Consider the following 19,615-nt stretch of genomic DNA (forward strand, 5'->3'; position numbering starts at 1 on the left):
ACTAAAAAGGAACAACTATGAATTTATGACAGACGTATATGAATGCTTATTATAGATTTAGTTGTGTGTACAATATATGAGCATATGTGTGTGCAGGGTGTACACACTCACGCAAAGGCCAGAGGAGGGCATCAGGTGTCCTCTCCACCTTATTCCCTTGAGGCAGGGTCTCTCACTGAACCTGGAGCTAGACAGGTGGCCAGCAAGTCCCAGCGATCCTCCTGTCTGTCTCCCACAGCACTTACAGGCAGGCATGTGGTCATGCCTGGCTTTTTATGTGGGTGCTAGGGATTCAAATTCAGGTTCTCATACTTGTGTGGCAACTGCTCTTACAACTGAGCCTTCTCCTCAGGTCCCTTATGAATGTTTTGCTAGATATTTGGGCTAACAATCTCTTGTATACCCGGGAATGGGAAATATATTCTAAATGCAAATATTTTATATGATTTCCTAGAAAGAATGAAGCCTGAAATAAACCACAATTCAAGCCAGTAAACCTGTTTAATGTCCTGAATTGGTACAAAGTCCCACGATCACATAAAGCTGTGTGCTCAGCCTAGAAAAATCAGGTTAAGAATACAACTGAACTGCTTTGTGAGAGATGTAAAAGAGACAGACGTGAGGGACAGAAATGGCCCATATCCATCTTTAAGGCAATATGAATCCTGTAAATCAGATTTCTTCTCTCTGCTCACCCCTGGGTCACCAGACAACAGGGCCTAAAACCCAGCAAATGTTGTTTGTCTGTCGGAAACAGCAAAGGAATTATACTGTAAATTTGCCCTGATTCACCCATGTGAGGGGGGCCAGTTTGGCAGGTCATCCATCTTGCTCAGTGACTACTGTCAGGGATGGCATGTGTCCCAAACATGATAAACAGATTTCTCCCAGGTCTGTGTCCTTTAACTCACAGCAAGGTCAAAATCATGGCCACCATGATAATAAACCATAGGGGACTAGCTGCTGTCTAGGAGACAGATCTTACCAAATACCTTGAGCAGCAGATGTTTCTGGTTGTATGTGTCCCAGGTGTGTACTTGCATGTATGTTGGGCAGAGCCCTGAGAAAGCTAATGGGTATGTGTACCATGCATGACTGGGGTCCCCTTGGGCTCCCTGCTACAAACAAAGGTTAAACCCCTGCAACCAAATCTGCTGCACCTTGAACTACCTGGGGTGGCAGAAGTGACACATTGTTACTGGGTCTGGCTAGGGTTCAACTACACTTTAGGAGGGGGTTTATTCAGAGAGACACAACACCTCTGGGGTCTCAGGGCACAGAAAACAGAATATCTGGGTTTTTACTCATTGAGACAGGAATCTCATGTAGCCCAGGCTGACCTTGAAGTCACTATGTACCTGGCATTCCAGCTGTGCCCCACTACACCTTTTATGCAGTGCTGGAGATTGAACCCAGGGCTTCCTTGGCTACATAGTGTTGCTGTGTCTCCATGAGAGCTGGGAGCAGGAGGCTGTAAGGTGGGGGGATGGAGGACAGTAAGGGCTGGGATGGAGATGCAGGTTCAAGAGCAATTTAGGAGACCTCAGAGGAGCCAAAGAGATATAGTAGGAGGGTCTGGATGAGGCCTGGTGTCCCTTGCATGACGGGATATGTGATGAGCATTCAGAGGGAACATGGTGTTGTAGGGGTGCTGTGGAACAAAGAGGGAGCCATGAAAAAAACCCTTCTTGAGCTAGGTGTGGTGGTGTGCACCTGTAATCCCAGCACTAGGGAAGCTGAGACAGGAAGAGCTAGAGTTTCAGGCTAGCAGGGGCTACATAGTGAGACACTGTTTCAAATAACCAGCCAACCAACCAACCAACCAAATAAACAAACAAAAAGGTCAGGGCTGGGAGGTAGCTGTCAGAACAGTGCTTGCCATACAACCAGGAGGACCTGAGTTGGATACTTAAGAATTCATGTGTAGGGCCAGTGAGATGGCTCAGTGGGTGAAAGCACTTGCCATCATGCCAGATGATCTGTTTTGTTTGATCCCTGGGACCCACATGATAAAGAACTGACTTCCTTCAGGTTGTCCCTGACCTCCACACATGCACTATGGTACGCATACACCCATAGTCATCACATATACACACACAAATGTAAAAAAATTTTTAGAAAGAGAGAACTGGTATTAAAAAAAAAAGGAAGCCCTACTCTGTCATCAGTCATCCTATCAGCCACCTCAGAAGGGACACTCACTGGGCTTACTGCACAGGTGCTGCGTTGACATGGGGAGGAATTGGCACACTCAATCCTTACACCCACCTTCTAACCAACAGTAGAGGTTGCTGGGCACACTCAGATGTCCCCCATCTTATAAAGCCACCTGCACAGTTGCTGGTACTCACACCCTGCACTGAGTGTCTGCCTTCTGAGACAGTGACTACTACACATTCATGTCAACATCAGGGATTTTAGACACAGAAGCTCAGTCACTGGAAGTCAGTCAGTCATGACAGCGATCAAGGAAGGAACAGAAGTGGAAAACCTCTATATCTCTACCTATGATGCTGTCTGCCACTAAGCTGGCAGCCTGCCTGCTCTACCCAGCCATCTATTATCCATCTACTCATCCATCCACCCATTCATCCACTCACCCCTATCTCCACCCTCCATTTGTCTATCATCCACCCATTCATCCACCCACTTACCCACCCACTTATCCATCATCCATTTACTCATCATCCATCCATTCATTCACCCATCTATTCATCCATTTGTACATCTGCCCACTATCTATCCACCCACATTTTTTTTTAGACAAGATCTCACTATGTTGCCCTACCTGGCCTAGAACTCACTATGTAGACTAGACTGGTCTCAAATTCATGGGTAATCCTCTCAACTCTGTGTTCAGAGTGCTGAGACTTAAAGGCCTATGCCACACCTGGAGCTATCCATCCACATTGTCATTTAAAAAAATTTTTCACATTTATTTGTTTGTATGTATCTGTATGTGCATGTGTGCTTATGTGTGTTGGTACACACATGCCATAGTGCATGTGTGGAATTCAGAGGACAACTTTGTGGAGTTGGTTCTTTCCTTCCACTATGTGGTTCTGTGATCAAACTATGGTCATCAGGCTTGGTGGTAGGCATCCTTACCAGCTGAGCCATCATACTGGTCCCTCCATCCATATTTTTAAAGCACCTACTTTGTGTTGTGTACTATGCTAGTCACTGGGGACATGAGAAATTAGATACCCCCCCCCAACAACAAAAAAACTATCATTGCTTTCAAGAGTCTCTGCAGCTCCAGACCTGTGGCAGTTAACAAGGAGAATTTACATATTTTAAAAGCCCAGTAGTGCTGGGGGTGTGGCTCAGTGTTGAGCACTTTCCTAGCATGCCCCAGGTCCTGGGTTTGCTCTCTGACTTTGGGGTTTTGAGAGTGATGGAGGGCAAGGTGTGGCATTTGGAAGTGATATGTGAGGATTCACTTTTCCCTGTGGCGGACCTTGGAACTTGCAGAAGAGGAGCTTGGCTTGGAAGCACAGAGGGCAGGGACATGACACAAGGCCTGCGGAGACACATAAGGCGTTGAGGAGCCATAAAAGGATTATGAAAAATATTATATTCCCCAAACAGCAGGCCAAACAACAGCTGCCTGAAGTTTTCAATAGACACCAACAGAAAACGCACACCCGCTCCAATTCTCCAAGACAAATCGCTCTGCAGTTTATCCGATCTGCTGTTGCAATTTCCATGCCCAGCCCTCCTCTATCGTGGTAATAACCCAAATTCCATTTAGTGTTCATTTGAGCAGTCAGGATGAAGTCATTTTTGATTATCTCCCCACTGTGTAAAAAACAGCTTGAAGGTAGGAAGTCAGAAAGCATTTCCTCCAAAAAGTAATTATTGCAAGTGACATTTTTACTGCTGGCGTGCCATACGGCGAACCACGCGTTCAGAAGGACAAGTTGCCGAAACAAAATGACAGGGTACTCTGTGACATTCTGACAAGAACCCAAACATGATTTAAATGGCGGCTGGTCTGATGCACTGCTTTTCATTATGTCCAGAGTTTAGACTTTGAGCCTGTGCCAGGCCAGGTAACTCCAAGTGACTCTCAAGACAGACAAGGGAGAGAAAGCAGAAAATGCTGGGACCAGTTAAGGGAGAAAAGGGTGGTATGGCCAGGCTTGGGGGTGGGCATCCAAGGGTCGGGGGACAGGAACCTCAGTAGCTGTGGGAAGCAGGGCAGTGAGTTGGAGGGAGCTCAGTGTGGACATCCTAAGTTCAGGACATCCTAAGTGCAGGTGTCCTAGCAACCCTGAAGGGCTCTGAGGACCTTTCCAGCCCACAGCCTTCGACAGCTTTTTAAGAAGCCACAAGGAGGTGACCACCAGCTTGGAGTGTTTCTCAACTCAGTTCAGATGAGCAGACGGTATTATGGACAACCAAAGAAATGTGGGTGCTCATTGCCCTCTGAGGAGCCCCTAGTCTCCTGGGCAGACTAGACCTTTGTACCCTATATGAGATACACATTCTCCTTATCTTCTGTGTCTAACCCCAGGGCAAGGCAGGGCTGCATGATAATGTGAGCTCTGGTATTTCTAGACACTTCTGTGCTGGTGGTCTTGGTTAGTGTAGGCTTTGGGCCCTAAGCTTTGTCCTAGTAGCAGATTCTCAGAGAACCCCTGGCACTCCCCCCCAAACTATGTCTGTAAGATATGGCTAGTACACAAAACTAAGGTATCTTTTTAGCTGGGTGTGGTGGCACACGGTTTTAATTCTAACACTTGGAAGCATAGGTAGGTGGATTGCTGTGAGTTCTAGGCCAAATCAGTGAGACCCTGTCTTAAAAATGATAAACAAAACTCCACCTCGCCCAACAAACAATACAGAGAGAGTATCTCCTTTTTAACAGGAGTGCTGTTTTAACTGATTTGCCTGAGTGTGGACCAAAATACAGACTACTATGTCCCAGCTTTCTCTGTCTACCCATCACTTTGTGCTAGGTATGGTGGCATACATCTTTAATCTCAGCACTCTAGAGGCAGAAGCAGGCAGATTTCTGTGAGATTGGGGCCAGTCTGGTCTACATAGCAAGTTCAAGGCCAGCCAGGGCTATATAGTGAGACCCAGTCTCAACAACAACAATAAAACCCCTTTGTGAGGTGGAGTTCTCCTGTCATGCTAGTACATGGGAGGTGGAGGCAGAGGATCCTGGACTGGCCTAGGCTACATGAAATCCTGTTTCAAAACCAACCAACCAACCAACCAAATATCATGGCAGAGATGACCCACAGCTTTCTACACATGAAGGAGGCCCCAGCATGTGATACCATTGGCCAGTTCCCAAGGGTTCCTGGGTAGGCCACTGACTCTGGGAAAGTCCAGGCAAACAGGTGGCAGGGTCAGGCCTTAAGCAGATCTCTTTCCATCCCAGCACCCTGCTGGCCTTAAATCTCAGGAAATTACCAGATCCTCTTCTTTAGAAATGACAGAAAAGAATTGGATGGGATGTGGCTCAGCTGGCAGAATGCCATAATTATAGGCATGCACCACCATGCCTGGTTTATATTGTGCTGAGGGTGGAACCTAGGGTCTCCTGTATGCTGTGCAAGTTCTTTGCCAACTGAGCTGCATCCTTGGTCCTTGTATATTTTTTAAAAAAATATTTTTTAACATTTATTTTATTTATTTTAATTTTATGTGTATGAGTGTATTGCCTGCATGTATGTAAGTGCACTCATGTCGTGCAATGCCCATGGAAGTCAGAAGAAAGTGTCAGATCTCCTGGAACTGGAATTCTGGATGGTTGTTAGCTGCCATGTGGGTATAGGGAACTGAACCTGGGTCTTCTGCAAGAGCAGCCTGTGCTCTTAACCATTGAGCCATATCTCCATCCTCCCTTTGTGTATCTTTTATAAGCTCTTAAGCAGATAAGCCTATCAAAAATAGAGTTTGGGAGCATTAAAAATTAAAACCACCACTGATATTACAGTACAAGTCTAGAAGGGAATCCAAGGCCTGGCACAAGCATTAGAATGACACTGGGTGACATAATCAGCCTTGCTTCATGGGGCTTTCCTTGCCTTTCTATAAATATACACCCATTTAGAACACTTATCAATGCATCTCTATATGTTAAGAGAAAATGCATGTCATATAAACAAGTCTAAATATGTATTACTGCTGGGAAAAAAAAAACAAACAAACCAACCCTCTAGTTAAATTGCTTTGCTGTAATCAAAGATTAGCATCCCCCTTCCCCACCTTTATTTGTGTGGAGGCCAGAGGCACCATCTATCTTGCTTTTGTTTTTGGCAATGCTGGGAATTGAAATAAGAATTTAACACATGTTACACAAGTGTTATACCTCTGAGCTATATTCTCAGCCCCATCTTTTATTTTATTTTATTTTATTTTGAGATAAGGTCTTCCTGTAGCTCCAGCTGGCCTGGAACTCACTATGTAGACCTGATGGCCTTGATCTCACAGAGATCCACCTGCCTCTGCCTCTGGAGTGCTGGGACTAGAGGCATGTACTACCATGCCTGACTACCATCTTGTGTTTTGAGGCAAAGTCTCTCACTGTCCTGAAATGAGTCAAGCAGGCTAGGAAGGCTGGTAGGCTATTGAGCCCCAGAGATCTGCCTGTCTCCACCTCCCCAGTGCTGGGATTACAGGCATGTGGCACTGTGCCTGCTCTTTTTTTTCCCCCAAATTGTGGGTTCTAGGGATGAAACTGAGGTCCCTAGCCTAAGGTTGGTCCTTTTTGAAGAAGAGTTATGTAGCCCAGGCTGGCCTTGAACTTTTGATCCCCCCTTCCTCCTGAGGCTAGGACTAAAGGCTATCATCTTGCCCCATCTTTAAAAGATGGTCTCAAATTCTTTCCTTCCCATCTGTGCAGGGTCTGCCCCAAGCAGCCTATTTCCTCTCAGTGACCCTACCACTCAGCCAGCACGTAGGTTAATGATCTCTGGGCTGAGCTAACCAGGCCCCAGTGAAGCCAGTGTCATGCATAGGTGCAGCTGGCTGCTTCCCTCTCTCAGTGACCACTCATGTTAGTGAACTACTGTGGCCCTAGGAGGAACCATTTTTCTTACAGGTGTTCACATTTGAAAAGCAACGAAGGTACATTATCTTACACATTCTCTTAATCTCTCTGTATTGCTTTCCTTAATTTGAGACAAGATTGTTGAGAAAGGGTACTTAATGTAGGACAGTCGGTAAAAGTAATTTATCATCTCCCTGCTTCAGTGCACCAGTTATCGGTGGGCTCATTTTCTGCATTCATCATGCAATCAGCCTATTATTTGCATATTAATCAGGCAGTGGACCATGAAGGAACCACATCCCCGCCAAATGCTTCACTATCTCTGGAGAAACACTGAGTAATTATCATATATCAGTGTTATGATGTGGTAACTGATTATAACATCTTCCTGCGGCCCCTGGGGAGGCCCTCCGCTAACCCAGCTCCAGGTACTCTGTGTAGACTTTTTCTTTTCTTGCAAAAACCTGAGTGGCTGTTGCTGTTTTTCCTAGTGATATTTGGGGAGTAATCGATTATTATTTAAATTTTTATTTACTTGCCAGAGGGTGTATGTGCATGTGTGCACATGGATGCATGTATGCAGCAGTCAGAGGTCAAATTTTGAGTTGGTTCTCTCCTTCCAGTAGGTGGGTTCCAGGGATTGTGCACACATGGTCAGGCTTGGTGGCCAGCACCTTCACTAGCTGCGCTGTCTTGTTGGCCCTTACTTTTATTCCTGATTCTATGATAGGCTTTCACTCATGGGAGAATACATGGATTTTAAACTCAGGAATGAGAAGGTTGGATTGGGACTGCAGTTCTGTCAGGAGAGTGCTCGCTTAGCATGTATGAAGCCTTGGGTTCAGTTCCCTGCACTGCATCAATCAGTGTGGTGGTGCACACCTATAATCCCAATAGACAAGAGGTGAAGGCAGTCAGGAAATAAAGGTCATCCTCGGCTAATAAGTGAGTTGGAGGCCAGCCTGCGCTACACGAAACTGACTCTAAATAAATAAACACACATAAAAGAAACAGGAGGCCTGATCTTGAGAAAGGGTGCCCCTGGGGACTCCTTAGTCTTCTGGCTTTCAAAGATGCCACTCTCACTACCACAGGGGCTTCTTAGCCAATAAAAAGCTGCCATTCTAGTATCTCCTAATTGCAAAGTTGGTAGGAAGGCAGTCTGCCTGCTTTATTTAGGTGCCAAACGACAGGCTAATTTTGGGCCTTATGTAAGGAATGAACCCCACATCTGCCAATTCAGACTTGGGCTATATTTAGGATCCCAGTTCCTCAAGAAAAAGCAAACAAATCCAAGATGGATACTCTGGGCTGCCTCCTGACCTGCCCTGTCCAGGAGAGGGCTGGTGGGCACTTGGAAGAACCTGAGTATGCAGGCCAGTTTGCATGGGAATGGGGTCTGGTACCATGATGACTCCAGGTCTGTCTGGGATGAAGGCATGACAGCTAGAGAGTGGAGCTGTCCTTAGCAAGGGCAAGGCCCTTGGGCTCATGTCTGTTTTTATTGGATTTAGACAGGAAGGGGTTTCAGAGAGGCATGACCCTCCACTGCCTGGACTAGGTGTTTCTAAACTAAACTCTGGCAAACTTTCTAAGCTTGGGCTCCATGCTGTCATTGATTTGGCCACAGTCCCCTCCCCTTCTCCAGTGTGGGTACAGCTCTACCTGGGAGACCTTCCTTGACACTTGTGTTTTAACATCACTTGCTTTGCCATGGGTCTGACTTTTGATTTTGCCCATATCTGATTTGAACCAAAATTTGTTCCTTGTTTTGTGTAAATGTGTGTGTTTGTGTATGTGTATGTGTAAGCCAGAGGTCAATCTCTGGTGGTGTTGCTTAGGAGCCACCCATCTTATTTTTTGAGACAGGGTCTCTCATTGGCCTGGAGTCCACCAAATAAGCTAGATTGGCTGGCCAGTGAGCCTCAGGGATCCCCGTATATCTGCCTTCCCAGAGCTGGGACTGCAAGCACGTGCTACATGCCTACCTTCCTCCCTGACTCCTAACATAATTATAGGGATTGAACTCTGGTCCTCAAGCTTGCAAGGCAAGCACTTTACCGACTGAGCCATTTCCCCAGCACCTCTTCTGAAGCCTTACTTTGATTCTCTATGCACAGTTACAGGGGTCAACCTTTCCCTCATCCCAGGACACTAGATCCTCAAGGCCCTGGGGTTGGCTTCTGCAAATCTCTAAGGCAACAAGGCCACTGGCCTTGGGACCATGTGAACTTCTGGTACCTGGGGGGCAAATTCCTTTTCACCCAAGACTTTTCTTAATCCATAAGGGGAGGGATCAGTTTGCTTCCCAGTATCAGAAAGGCATGTAGCCCATGGAAGATACAAACATGTGAATCTCTTCATTGTATTCCCACTAGCTTTCTAAAAGTTCCCAAGGGTTTCTCTGCATTTAGTGTCTTATTCCATTCCTCGGATGGAGCATTAGAGACTCAAGTCCTCATCTGCTCCTGTGACCCACTTCTCTCTGTTGTACTGAAGGCCCAGCACACTGTAAATTTAGTTGGACAAGGTAAAAGTGCAGGAGAAGGGGGAGAGGTGGCTGAAGGCTGTGCCTGGGCAGGCTGAGAGTCTATAAAAGTGGAGCCAGGCAGTGGCAGCATAGAGCAAACAAAAGCGCCTGGTAGGCTGGGTCATCACTCACTCTTTAGGACAGTATTATTTCCAGACTCCTTTGCTCTGACGAGCTATTCTCTGGATGCTCAAGAGGTTGCAATGGTGATTGAAGAAAAGCATTCATTCATTCATTCATTCATTCATTCACTCAAATGTAGTTCTAGGAAAGGAACCTAAAGCCTCTTGCCTGATAGGCAAGTGCTCTACCACTGAGTTATATGCCCCGTCTGGAATGTCAACATTTAAATAGCACTTATTCTGCGCTGGCCCTGATGTTCTAGAAGCATTATATAGGAAGCATTATACAGGAACCTATTCAGGGCTCCAGACAGTCCTGGAGGCAGGTCTGAAGAAGCTGAAGAATAGGGAGGTTGAGTTGTTTGCCCAAGGTCCAGGCCACACAAGCATTAGGAGGCAGAGGCAAGAGGAGTCAGCACTAATGCTAAGCACACCGTATCATTCTGCTGCTCTCCACCAGTGTAAGGGAGGAAGCTGCTTAGAAAACTAATCTAAATCTCTTTCAGGGGCTGGGAGTGTGGCTCAGTGGTAGAGTACCTGCCTAGAATCCCCCAGTGAGGGGCTGGGAATGTGGCTCAGTGGTAGAGTACCTGCCTAGAATCCCCCAGTGAGGGGCTGGGAATGTGGCTCAGTGGTAGAGCACAGGCCTAGCACGCATGAGGCCCAGGTTTCAATCCATACTACATACGTATACAAATTATGTAGCCTGTGAGGAACTCAGTGGGCTGTGCCCTCCAGTGACATATGCTTTTTTCAAAGCTAAAGGGGCAACATCAACAGTGTTCTATAGGAAGAGAGGACAAAGCTCTTTCCACTTTCCTTCTATCATCTGAGAAGAGCAAGGCTTCTGAACCAGCTGTTTCTCACCTTTTTCTAATGCTTCTAATGGCCATGATCCTCCTCATCTCTGAACCTTTGTTCCACACAGCTTCCCACCTAGAACATTTCTCTCCCTGACACATTGCCCTTCATGGCCCAGTCCCTGGGGCCTCCTAGCAACCCTTCACCTATATGTCCCACGTGACAGCTTCAATCCAGAAATTTCCTTTCTGGACTCAGAATGGAGAATCCCGTCAATATGTCACTGTTGATAAAATAAAAATGTCCCAAGGCAGGCTGCCACATTCATGGAGGCACCATGGACCAACATTCCAGGAGAAGAGGCAGTGGGCATGCATGGGATCACTTCAGCCCACATAGGGCTTTCCAGGTATTTCCTTCTTTTTCTCAAGAGTATGTGCATATGAGTAAGTAGGTGCACATGTGTATGCACCTCTGTGGAGGCCAGAGGACAGTCATAGGTGTTGTTCCACAGGTGCCATCCACCTGGTCTAAACAATTTTTTTTTTGTTATTTAAAAAAAAAGTATGTTTTAATTGCATGTATGTAAGTGCACCTGTGTCATGCATGCCCACAGAGGTGAAGAGGGCATTGGATTCCCTGGAACTAGAGTTATAGAGAGTTGTTAGCTGCCATGTGGGTGCTGGGAACTGAACCTGGGTCCTCTGCAAGAATGGCCAGGGCTCCTAACCACTGAGCCATCTCTCCAGCCCCTAGTGTTTTTTTTTGTTTTTTGGAGTCAGTCTCTCACTGATCTGGAACTCAGGAGCACCAGGGCTCTCTGTCTCCCCAGCACTGACTGAAATTATAAACACACACCACCACACCCAGATTTTTTACATAGGTTTGGGGATCAAACTTGGGTCTTCATGCTTATGAGACTTGCACTTTACTGACTGAGCCATTGCCTCTGTCCCTGAATTTTTTTCTATGTGATCTGATGTATAAGGCTATGTATAAACTGGTTATACATAAGTCTGAGCTATGTGAGTACAGGCCAGGATCATTCTGTTTGGATAGAACCAGTTGCTCTCTGACTTTTTTGGAGCAGAGAGATGAGGGAAAAATCTAACACTGAGCCTAGGGTATTCTTGAGGAATCCTGTCCACTCTATTCAGTGCTATGGAATTTTCTGGGGGCTACCAACCTTCTGTCCTCAATTCCATGCCAGTCAAACACTGGGAACTAACTGTTTAGTCAAGGACAGACTGTAGTAGAGTCCCACTCTTGGGCCAGAGACACAAAGCTCCTGGTCAGGGCTTCCTGGCTACCTGAGGAGGCACCAGGCAGTGCCATGATGCTTGTCATAAAGGCTCATGGGCCAATATTAGGAGGGATGGCCATGGCCTCACTGGACCACCCACACCAGAGCCAGCATGCAGCAGCTGTCTCTCTGAAAGGACAACTGACCTTATGCTGGTGGACACAGAGAGGACTTGTAAGCCACTCTTTGGGCCCACTGTGTGGGAAAAGCAGGGTGTCTTATGCTTCATCCAAGGAGACTGGGCCAGCTTTTTACTTGCACAGTCTGATAAGATCCACAGAAGCCAGAGTGAGACACAGGCAGAACACCTTGCTAGCTACTGTCAGGAAAGGCTCTGGTATCAAGTGCGCAAGCAGAGGGCATGGGTGGCTCTGGCATCGGCCCTCCATGATGCCAGAACCTGTGTGACTAATGTCACACATAGAAGGCTCTCCTTCTTCCCTTTTAGACCTGCCTCTCATCTCTCCTTCCCTTGGGGCCAAAAGATGAATAAGCCCAAGTAACCGTGCATATCAAATTAGCTTTAAGGAGTGAAAAAGAAAAGATTACCCAATGGTGAGTAGATCCTATCTAAGAGTACCCCCCCACACCTACCTCAAGATCTGTGTCTTTAAAAAAGTCTGAATTGGGCTTAGTCACATGAGCAGGAGAATCTAAATTCGACCTCCCAGAACCTAGGCAAAAAAAGCTGGGTACAGCACTGGGAATCCCAGCACTGGGAAGATGAAGACAGGTGGATCCCTGTGGCACACTGGCCAGACAGACTGGCTCCTGAGGAATGGCATCCAAGGTTGACCTCATGTACATAACCCCCCGACCCCCAGCCAGGTTACCATAAACTGACACTGGTGGCTGAAAATGGCATCAAATTTCCTTAGTGTCCCAAAGCTCAGATTCTTTGGTGACAGCCATAAAGCGTCATGTCCACAGAGACAGCTGGAACTCAGCCTTTTTTCTTATCAGAGAGGTTGGAGGATGAGTCACTGAGGATCAGAGTCCATGAGAACTCCTGATCCTCCTGCCTCTACCTCCAGAGTGCTGGGAGCACAGATATGTACTACTGCACCTAATTTCATGAGGGTATAGAACCCAGGGCTTTGTGCATTTTAGACAAGTGCTGTACCAACTAAGCCACATCCCCAGGAAGGAATTCTTTGACAAGAAGGGTCCCCAGTCAACATTTTACCCTTTGACAAGTAGGGCTTTGATTGCCACTACAACCAAGCACAAGAGCCCTTTCCTTAGGCTCCCTAGTTCTGGGATGACCCAGGAGACTTCAGTGAAGGTATGGCTGGCTGGATAGAAGGCAGATCTTTCCAAGTCCTTGTACCCTGTGTCGGGGAGGTGTCCTCACCACTGTCTAGGAACTAACTGAGCCATGCTACATACCTCCAGATAGGCCTGTTGGGGATCCCAGAAAACAGAGAGTCTTTCTGAGTTGAGAAGCCTCCGAGACAGGCTTTGTAGTAGCCATAGCAAGAGGTAATCAGAATTTTATGGGACTCTCTGGACCATAGGGTTCTTTCAGAGGGAGTAATGCTGAAAGCTACCAGAGATGCTAAACTTTGCAGAGTCATTTATTTCAAGGATTTAACAATATCACCATTACAAAATGATTCCAGTTTTGGAGCTTGGAATGTAGCTCAGTTGGTAGCCTGGACTATGTGAGACCTTATCTTAAAAGAAAAAAAAAAAAAAAGAAGCAAGATGGCTCAGCTGATTAAAACTGTTTGCCGGCAGGCTTTACAACCTGGGTTCAATTCCTTGGACACATGGTGGAAGGAAAGATGAACTCTCCAAACTGTCCTCTGACTTCCACATGCGCATGCGCACACACAAAACATTAAAAAAACAAAACAAAAACCTTTGAGATCTGTTTGTACATAGAAAAGATTTCAGTTGGGGTTCTAAGCGCTGTGAAGCTGAGGGACACTTTGTGCTTTATTTAGGGGTAAAAGGCTCTGATCTAGGATCAGCCCCACCATGCGAAGGATTTCCCAGCTTTGGATGGGCACCTGATGTTCTGTAGTTCAAGAGTGAACTCCCATTGGAGCAGAAGGCCAGGCTAGTTTATCACTTGCATGTCACAGAAGCCCAACACAAACAACCGACCCTGCCACTCTCCCAAAGCAAACCAGAACACTGAAACCCCACAAAGCCTTCAGAGGCGAGCTCTGCTGGCACGGCTGAGCTCTGACTGTGTGTATGTGGGTCTGGGATCTTGCAGCAGCAGCTGCCACACCCAGGCCTCCCAGCTGTTCCCCTCTGTGCACATGTGTCCCCTCATAAGCCTTCTGGCAAGCTGGCAGGCTTCATGCTCTTTACTTAGCTTTGTTTGTGTTTTCAATGAATCAATGGGATATGGAGACTAATCAACATGTTTAGAAAAATAGAGAAGGAAAAAGAAGAGCTCATGCTGCTGGCTGTTCTGTGGAGCTGGGAGAGGAAAGCTGGGCTGTGACTGTGAGCTCAGTGCAGGAGGACACTAGTAGGAGTCTGGGAACACTGGCTGTACTCAGCTGGGGTGGAAGAGAGTCCAGGCACTGTGGCTGGGGGCCTCAGGACATGGCTAACAGATCTACCAGGTACCTCTGAGACCTTGGGGGTCTTGGCCTACACTGGCTGCATTCCCCACTTGTTTCCAATCTCGGCCCCTTTTGCTTCCAACCCCACCCCAAGCTGCTCCCAGGGTCCACTCTTCCTTGGCTGCTCCATTTCTGGTGTTTCTAATCTTCGTACTCTCTTGTTCAAATGCCTCCCAGGTCTTCTAGAAGGAAGAGCTATCCCTCCTATGACTACTGGGACAGTGATATCTTTGGCTTGTCTTCTCCTGCTAGACTGGAAGCCTGTGAGTGCCAACTTTGCCTCTTGACAGCTCCTGGCTCCAAAACATAGCTCTTAGGCTAAAGTTAAGAGCACTGGCTGCCCTTGCAGATGACTGGGTTCAGTTCTCAGCACCCACATGGTGGCTAACAAATGTCTATAATTCCAGCTCCAGGGGATCTGATGCTCTCTTCTGGCCTCCATAGGCATTGCATACACAGGTGCAATTACATACATGCAGGTAAAACACACACATAGGAAAACAAAAAACAAAACAAAACAAAACAAAATCAAAGCCCACAAGGCTTTATGCTTAGAAAACAATAGACCAACCAGTGAAGGGATCCCAAGAGGGCATGAACTTCACAGGAATTCCTCTTCAGCCATCAGCTCTTTGGATTGCCATCAGAAAGCAAGCCCAGGAGGGATAGAGTTTGCAAGCAGGATGCTGCATTCTCTCTTTTTATTGTCATGGCAACTTTATGTATAATAGTCACAGTGCAGAGATAACCTCAGTGCAATCCAAACTGTGGTATAGCCACATCAGGGGAACACTGCTCAGGTATGAAAAGGAACAACTATCCCCACACACAGCTTGAGTGTATCTCAAGGATATTGTCCCTAGCAGAAGAAGCCAATTCCTGAAAGTCATTTCTTATCTAATTCTACTTACAGCACATGCTTGGATGATAGCCGGTAGAGGTGGAGAGGAGGTAGTGTTTGCTGGGGTTGGGAATGAAAACATATACTTCCAGATCCCCAGAGGTAAGAGGAGGTAGCAAACAGAAAAAAATGAGCTAGTTACCTGAGCTCACACAGCCCTGCTGGAGGGGGTCCTGTAGTGATGTCACCGAGTGGAGGACTGAGGAAGAAAAAGGCAAAGTTATGTGGGGAAGCAGGGTTTGGAGCACCCTAACCCCACAAAAGACACAAGGGAGAGTAGGAGACCAGAGGAAAGGAGACCTTCTGGTTAAGCTGAGGGCCAAGATGCCAGTGGGATGGGGTTGCATGGGCCTAGAAAGTGCCAGAACCCTGAGCTGTGAGTAGACAGCAGTCATTGCCTGCAATGTTTTAACTCCTGAAGAGGCACTGGCTGGGCTTCCTTTCAGATCCCTGATGAAGCTACTTAACTTTTACCTATATTTATATAGAAACAGCATCTTCTTAATTAGTAACTCATTTTCTGCTGCTTATAAAATTAACCAGGCATAGCCTGTTCATTCCTGAAGTCTGAAGACAGAGCCAGGCACGGTGGTGAATGTCTGTTAACCTATTACTTGGGAGACTAAGGCAGGAGGATTGTAGGCTAGAGGTCAGCCTGGGCTACATAGTAATTTTGAGGCCAGCCTAGGCACAATGATGAGTTTCAGGTCAGTCTTGGAAATACAGACACACCATGTCTCACCATCTCCCACCAGTAAAAAAACAAAAAAAAACTGAAGTCAGGTCCTTGGTTAGGGGCTGTCTTTGAAACAAGAATAGCTGGCTGTGTCCCACACTGACCTGTCTCTCTCTGCCTGCCTAGGGTATCTGTCCTCACCTGGCCCTGGCTGCTGCCCCTGCACGGGCAGCACACCCTGGCCCAGCTCGCCATTCAGCCAGAGCTGCATCCGGATGAAGGGTTCTCGGCCTTTCTGGGTCAGCTTGCTCCATGGCTTTGGCCGTGATAGCATGTCACTGACGCTGCCCTGGGACAGGCCCAGTACCTGGAGGGGCAAGTAGAGAAATGTGGGAATCAGCATGTACGTATCAGCATGGCAGTTCAGGTGCTTTAGAGACAGTAACCCTGAAGGGTGTGAAAGAGAGGAGCCCACATAGGAAGAACAGGCAGGGCTGATTTCTGAGTACATGACCACAGTTTTACCAGATCACTGGTAGGGTAAAGTCCTGGCACTGGGCAAAAGGGGTTCTGGGCAAAAGACATTATTATAATCGTAACTCCTGTTGGGGTCTGGCTCAGCAGCAGAGCACCTGCCTACAATCCCCCAGTGAGGGGCTGGGGACATGCCCAACAAGTACAAGGACATGGGTTCCATCTTAGCATGAACAAAAACAAAAAAGAGAAATTACAGTCATGGCTTATAGGGAGAGGGGTGTGAAAGGGGGAGGAGAGTAAAAGGGAGAGGCAAGTTCTCTCCAAGGTCAGGATCCCAGAGATGCTGCTGCGGGGTTGCCATCTTGAAAACTGAGGAGCAAACAATGGAGAACATCTTGCTCTTTGTTTGGTGGTACTAGGATAGCTGGGTTACTAAGTCCAGAACTCCTTGGAAACAGGAATTTGGAGATGGTGGAAGGGCATGGGAACGTGCTCCTGTGTTGACAAGGGGGCCAGAGGGGTCTTTCTATTTGATTATACCCTGCTCACAGATTGACCGGAGGTGAGCTGGTGGGGATGGGGAGCCACTGTGGGAGCAACACTGAGCTGCAGGCAACCGGCAACTTACATGCACACACCCAGGCTCCTGCCGCTTACATATGGCCATGCATATGTATGGGCACAAACACCCCCCAGGACGCAGATGTAGCCCAGAGATATTTAGGAGCCTCATCCCATCCCTCTGCAAAGTTCTTCAGTTCCAGAATAAATGGCACTCAAGGGCCAAACAAGTTCAGTGTTATTAAGTCTGCTAAATTTAAGGCGGGAACACAAAAAATCTATTTCAGTGTTCCCAAATGATATTTTTATAGTGCTGAATTCAAAAATTTCCCATAGACACACCCCCATCAGTTTTTGCAAAATTGGGACAAAGGTCAAAGACCATCTAGCAGAGGGGTTCAAAGCCAACCTGGATATGAGACAGGTCAGGGCAGGGTGGTGTACTATGGGGCTGTGACAGCCATTGCTGATCCAGTTCCATGTCCCCTCAGGAAGGCTGCCTCCTGGTTCTGGGAAGCACTTCTCTTTATATTCAGCAATTCATGGCTTACTTTCTAATGATATAGGTAATTCTGTTTATTTTAGATTTTGTAGGCATGGTAAATCATGCTATCCTGAATCTGCCATTAAAAAGGTCTGGAAGGTCATCCACAAACAATTACTATCTCATGAGACAGGGGAGAGGTGATATGGGAAACAGGGTAGCCATAGCTGCTTCTGTTGGGCCCCTGACTGGAGAGTCATGGGTACCCTTGGAGTTACAAAAAAAGCAAGTAGGAACCAAATGCATCTCAAAACAAAACAAACAAACAAAAAAAACAAAATAAAAAAAGAACAAAAAAATGAAAGAATAACCCCCCCCCACTCAAACAAACAAACAACCAACCAATGAAACAAAAACTAGAAAAGAAAAAGAACAACTCCCCCCCACCCAAAACCAAGGAACAACTATGCTCTGTGCTACTTTTTCTATGAAGAACACTCTGGTTCTCAGAAGGCTATTGTCCTGGTGTGAGCATCAGAACAGACCTTTTGGCACCAAAATGGCCTCAGAGGTGCCTCTGCTTCACAGGGCCTCAGAGGCAGGGCAGGGACTGGGTTACCTGTGGGCTTGTGGCAGGCAGCTAATACCCCTGGACTGGTGCTTCCTCATCTGCTGTGTGACAATCTTACCTGCCACCGAGGCACAAAGGAGGGCACCAAGTGGGTAGCCAAGCCCAGAACCTGGCCCAGGGGACTCAGCAGATGGTGTTGGGCTGCTGTCACACTTGCCAGGGCCCTCTGGATTTCTGGGAGTCAGTGACACCTAATATTTCTATGATGGCCACACCATGCAGGGAGGATGCTTGGTCCCCAGACCTGAGAAGAGATGAGAAGTCATATCCCCCAGTGAAGTCCCTTACCTTCTCTCCAAAGATCCTCTGGCAAATGCCGTTTTTGGCCAGCTTCTCTTTGACCTGGCGGGTAAGCTCGATGGTGTCCACTTCCTGGTACATGTAGACCTCGTACTGCTCAGGGGTCAGCGGGGGTACTGAAGGCTTGGCGGGCTTTGCCATGGGCACGATAGGGGAGGAGGGCAGAGGACTGTTCTGGGGTGTCTCACTGCGGCTGGCTCCAGTGAGGCTCAGCTCTGAGCTCTGGGAGTATGGTGACTCGGCATTGGGCCACTCCTTCCAGTACTCTGATGAGGAGGGTCCCTGAAGCTGGCTGCGGTCAGCCCGAGGTTGGCTGCCGCTGGCTTTTTCTTTCCCACTTGTAGCAGCTTCATCAACCTTGGTCTCTTCAGAAGAGGTGAGGTTTCTTCTTTCAGGCTGTATAGGGCTCCACCAGGGGTCCTTCCACGTGCTCCCACGGCCCAGCTCACTCTTCACCTGCCTCAGGACCCCCTGGGCAGCATCGGCTGCTCCCTGCATGTCCATCCCGGGTGCATCCTGAGCCTCCTTTTTGAGGGTTGGAGTGTTGGGCAGGGCCGAGGTAGTGGCCTCTGAGGTTTTCTTCAGGGAGATGGCAAGAGGGGAGTAAGTGGACACGGCAGACATGGGTGAGGCAGACAGTAGCTTAGGGGTGAGGATGGCGAGGTCAGGTTGGGGCAGTGGTGCTGGCTTTAAGGCAGGGTCGAGGGCGGCCTGCTGGGCCTCCATTTCCCGGCGGGCCTGCTGGAGGATGGAGCGGATGGCATCATCGGAATTCCCACTGCCTGATGCAGAAGACGGCTGGACTGGCTCTGCTGTGAGGGGAAACACAGGGTGAAATTGTAGCAGGATGGTCCTAGCTGCTGTGAGCTTCATCCCATTCTGAGCTAGTAGAGTGTGGATTATCTGGGAGCCATTTCCCCAATAAGGAAACATGAATTCTCCAGAGGACTGATGCTCCTGCTCCATGGCCTAAAAGCTGGTCACACAGCAGCCTGCTATCTGATGAGTGTGATGAAAGGGGACATACCCCATCCACCTTGCCTTGCTTTTTTTTTAATACGTATTTTTTTGAGACAGGGTCTCCTTGTATCCCCAGGTGCCTGGAACTCACTATGTAGACCAGACTGGCCTTGACTCACAGAGATCCACATGCCTGTGTCTCCTGAATACTTGAATTAAAGGCATGTGACACCATGCCCGGCTCTTTTACATGAAAAAAATTTATTTATTTTTAT

At 47.6% G+C, this 19,615-nt stretch overlaps 1 protein-coding gene across 11 annotated transcripts in view; it reads right to left on the reverse strand.

Moving 5' to 3' along the window:
- The window catches only part of Cux1 (cut like homeobox 1), a 379,665-nt gene that overhangs the window by 41,086 nt on the left and 318,964 nt on the right, over positions 1-19,615 (reverse strand). For 6 of the 11 annotated variants that reach the window (XM_029563183.1, XM_008832296.2, XM_029563181.1 and 3 more), the window contains 3 exons: positions 18,369-19,192; positions 16,129-16,294; positions 15,394-15,450 (listed from right to left, as the gene is read on the reverse strand). The exons of the other annotated variants lie outside the window; for them this stretch is intronic. In XM_029563183.1, the coding sequence (XP_029419043.1) occupies positions 15,394-15,450; positions 16,129-16,294; positions 18,369-19,192 (1,047 nt within the window). The remainder of the gene's footprint in view (positions 1-15,393; positions 15,451-16,128; positions 16,295-18,368; positions 19,193-19,615) is intronic. 11 annotated transcript variants of the gene reach the window in all.

Source organism: Nannospalax galili, unplaced genomic scaffold (assembly GCF_000622305.1).
Source record: "Nannospalax galili isolate Female #2095 unplaced genomic scaffold, S.galili_v1.0 scaffold675, whole genome shotgun sequence".
Classification (NCBI taxonomy): Eukaryota; Metazoa; Chordata; class Mammalia; order Rodentia; family Spalacidae; genus Nannospalax; species Nannospalax galili.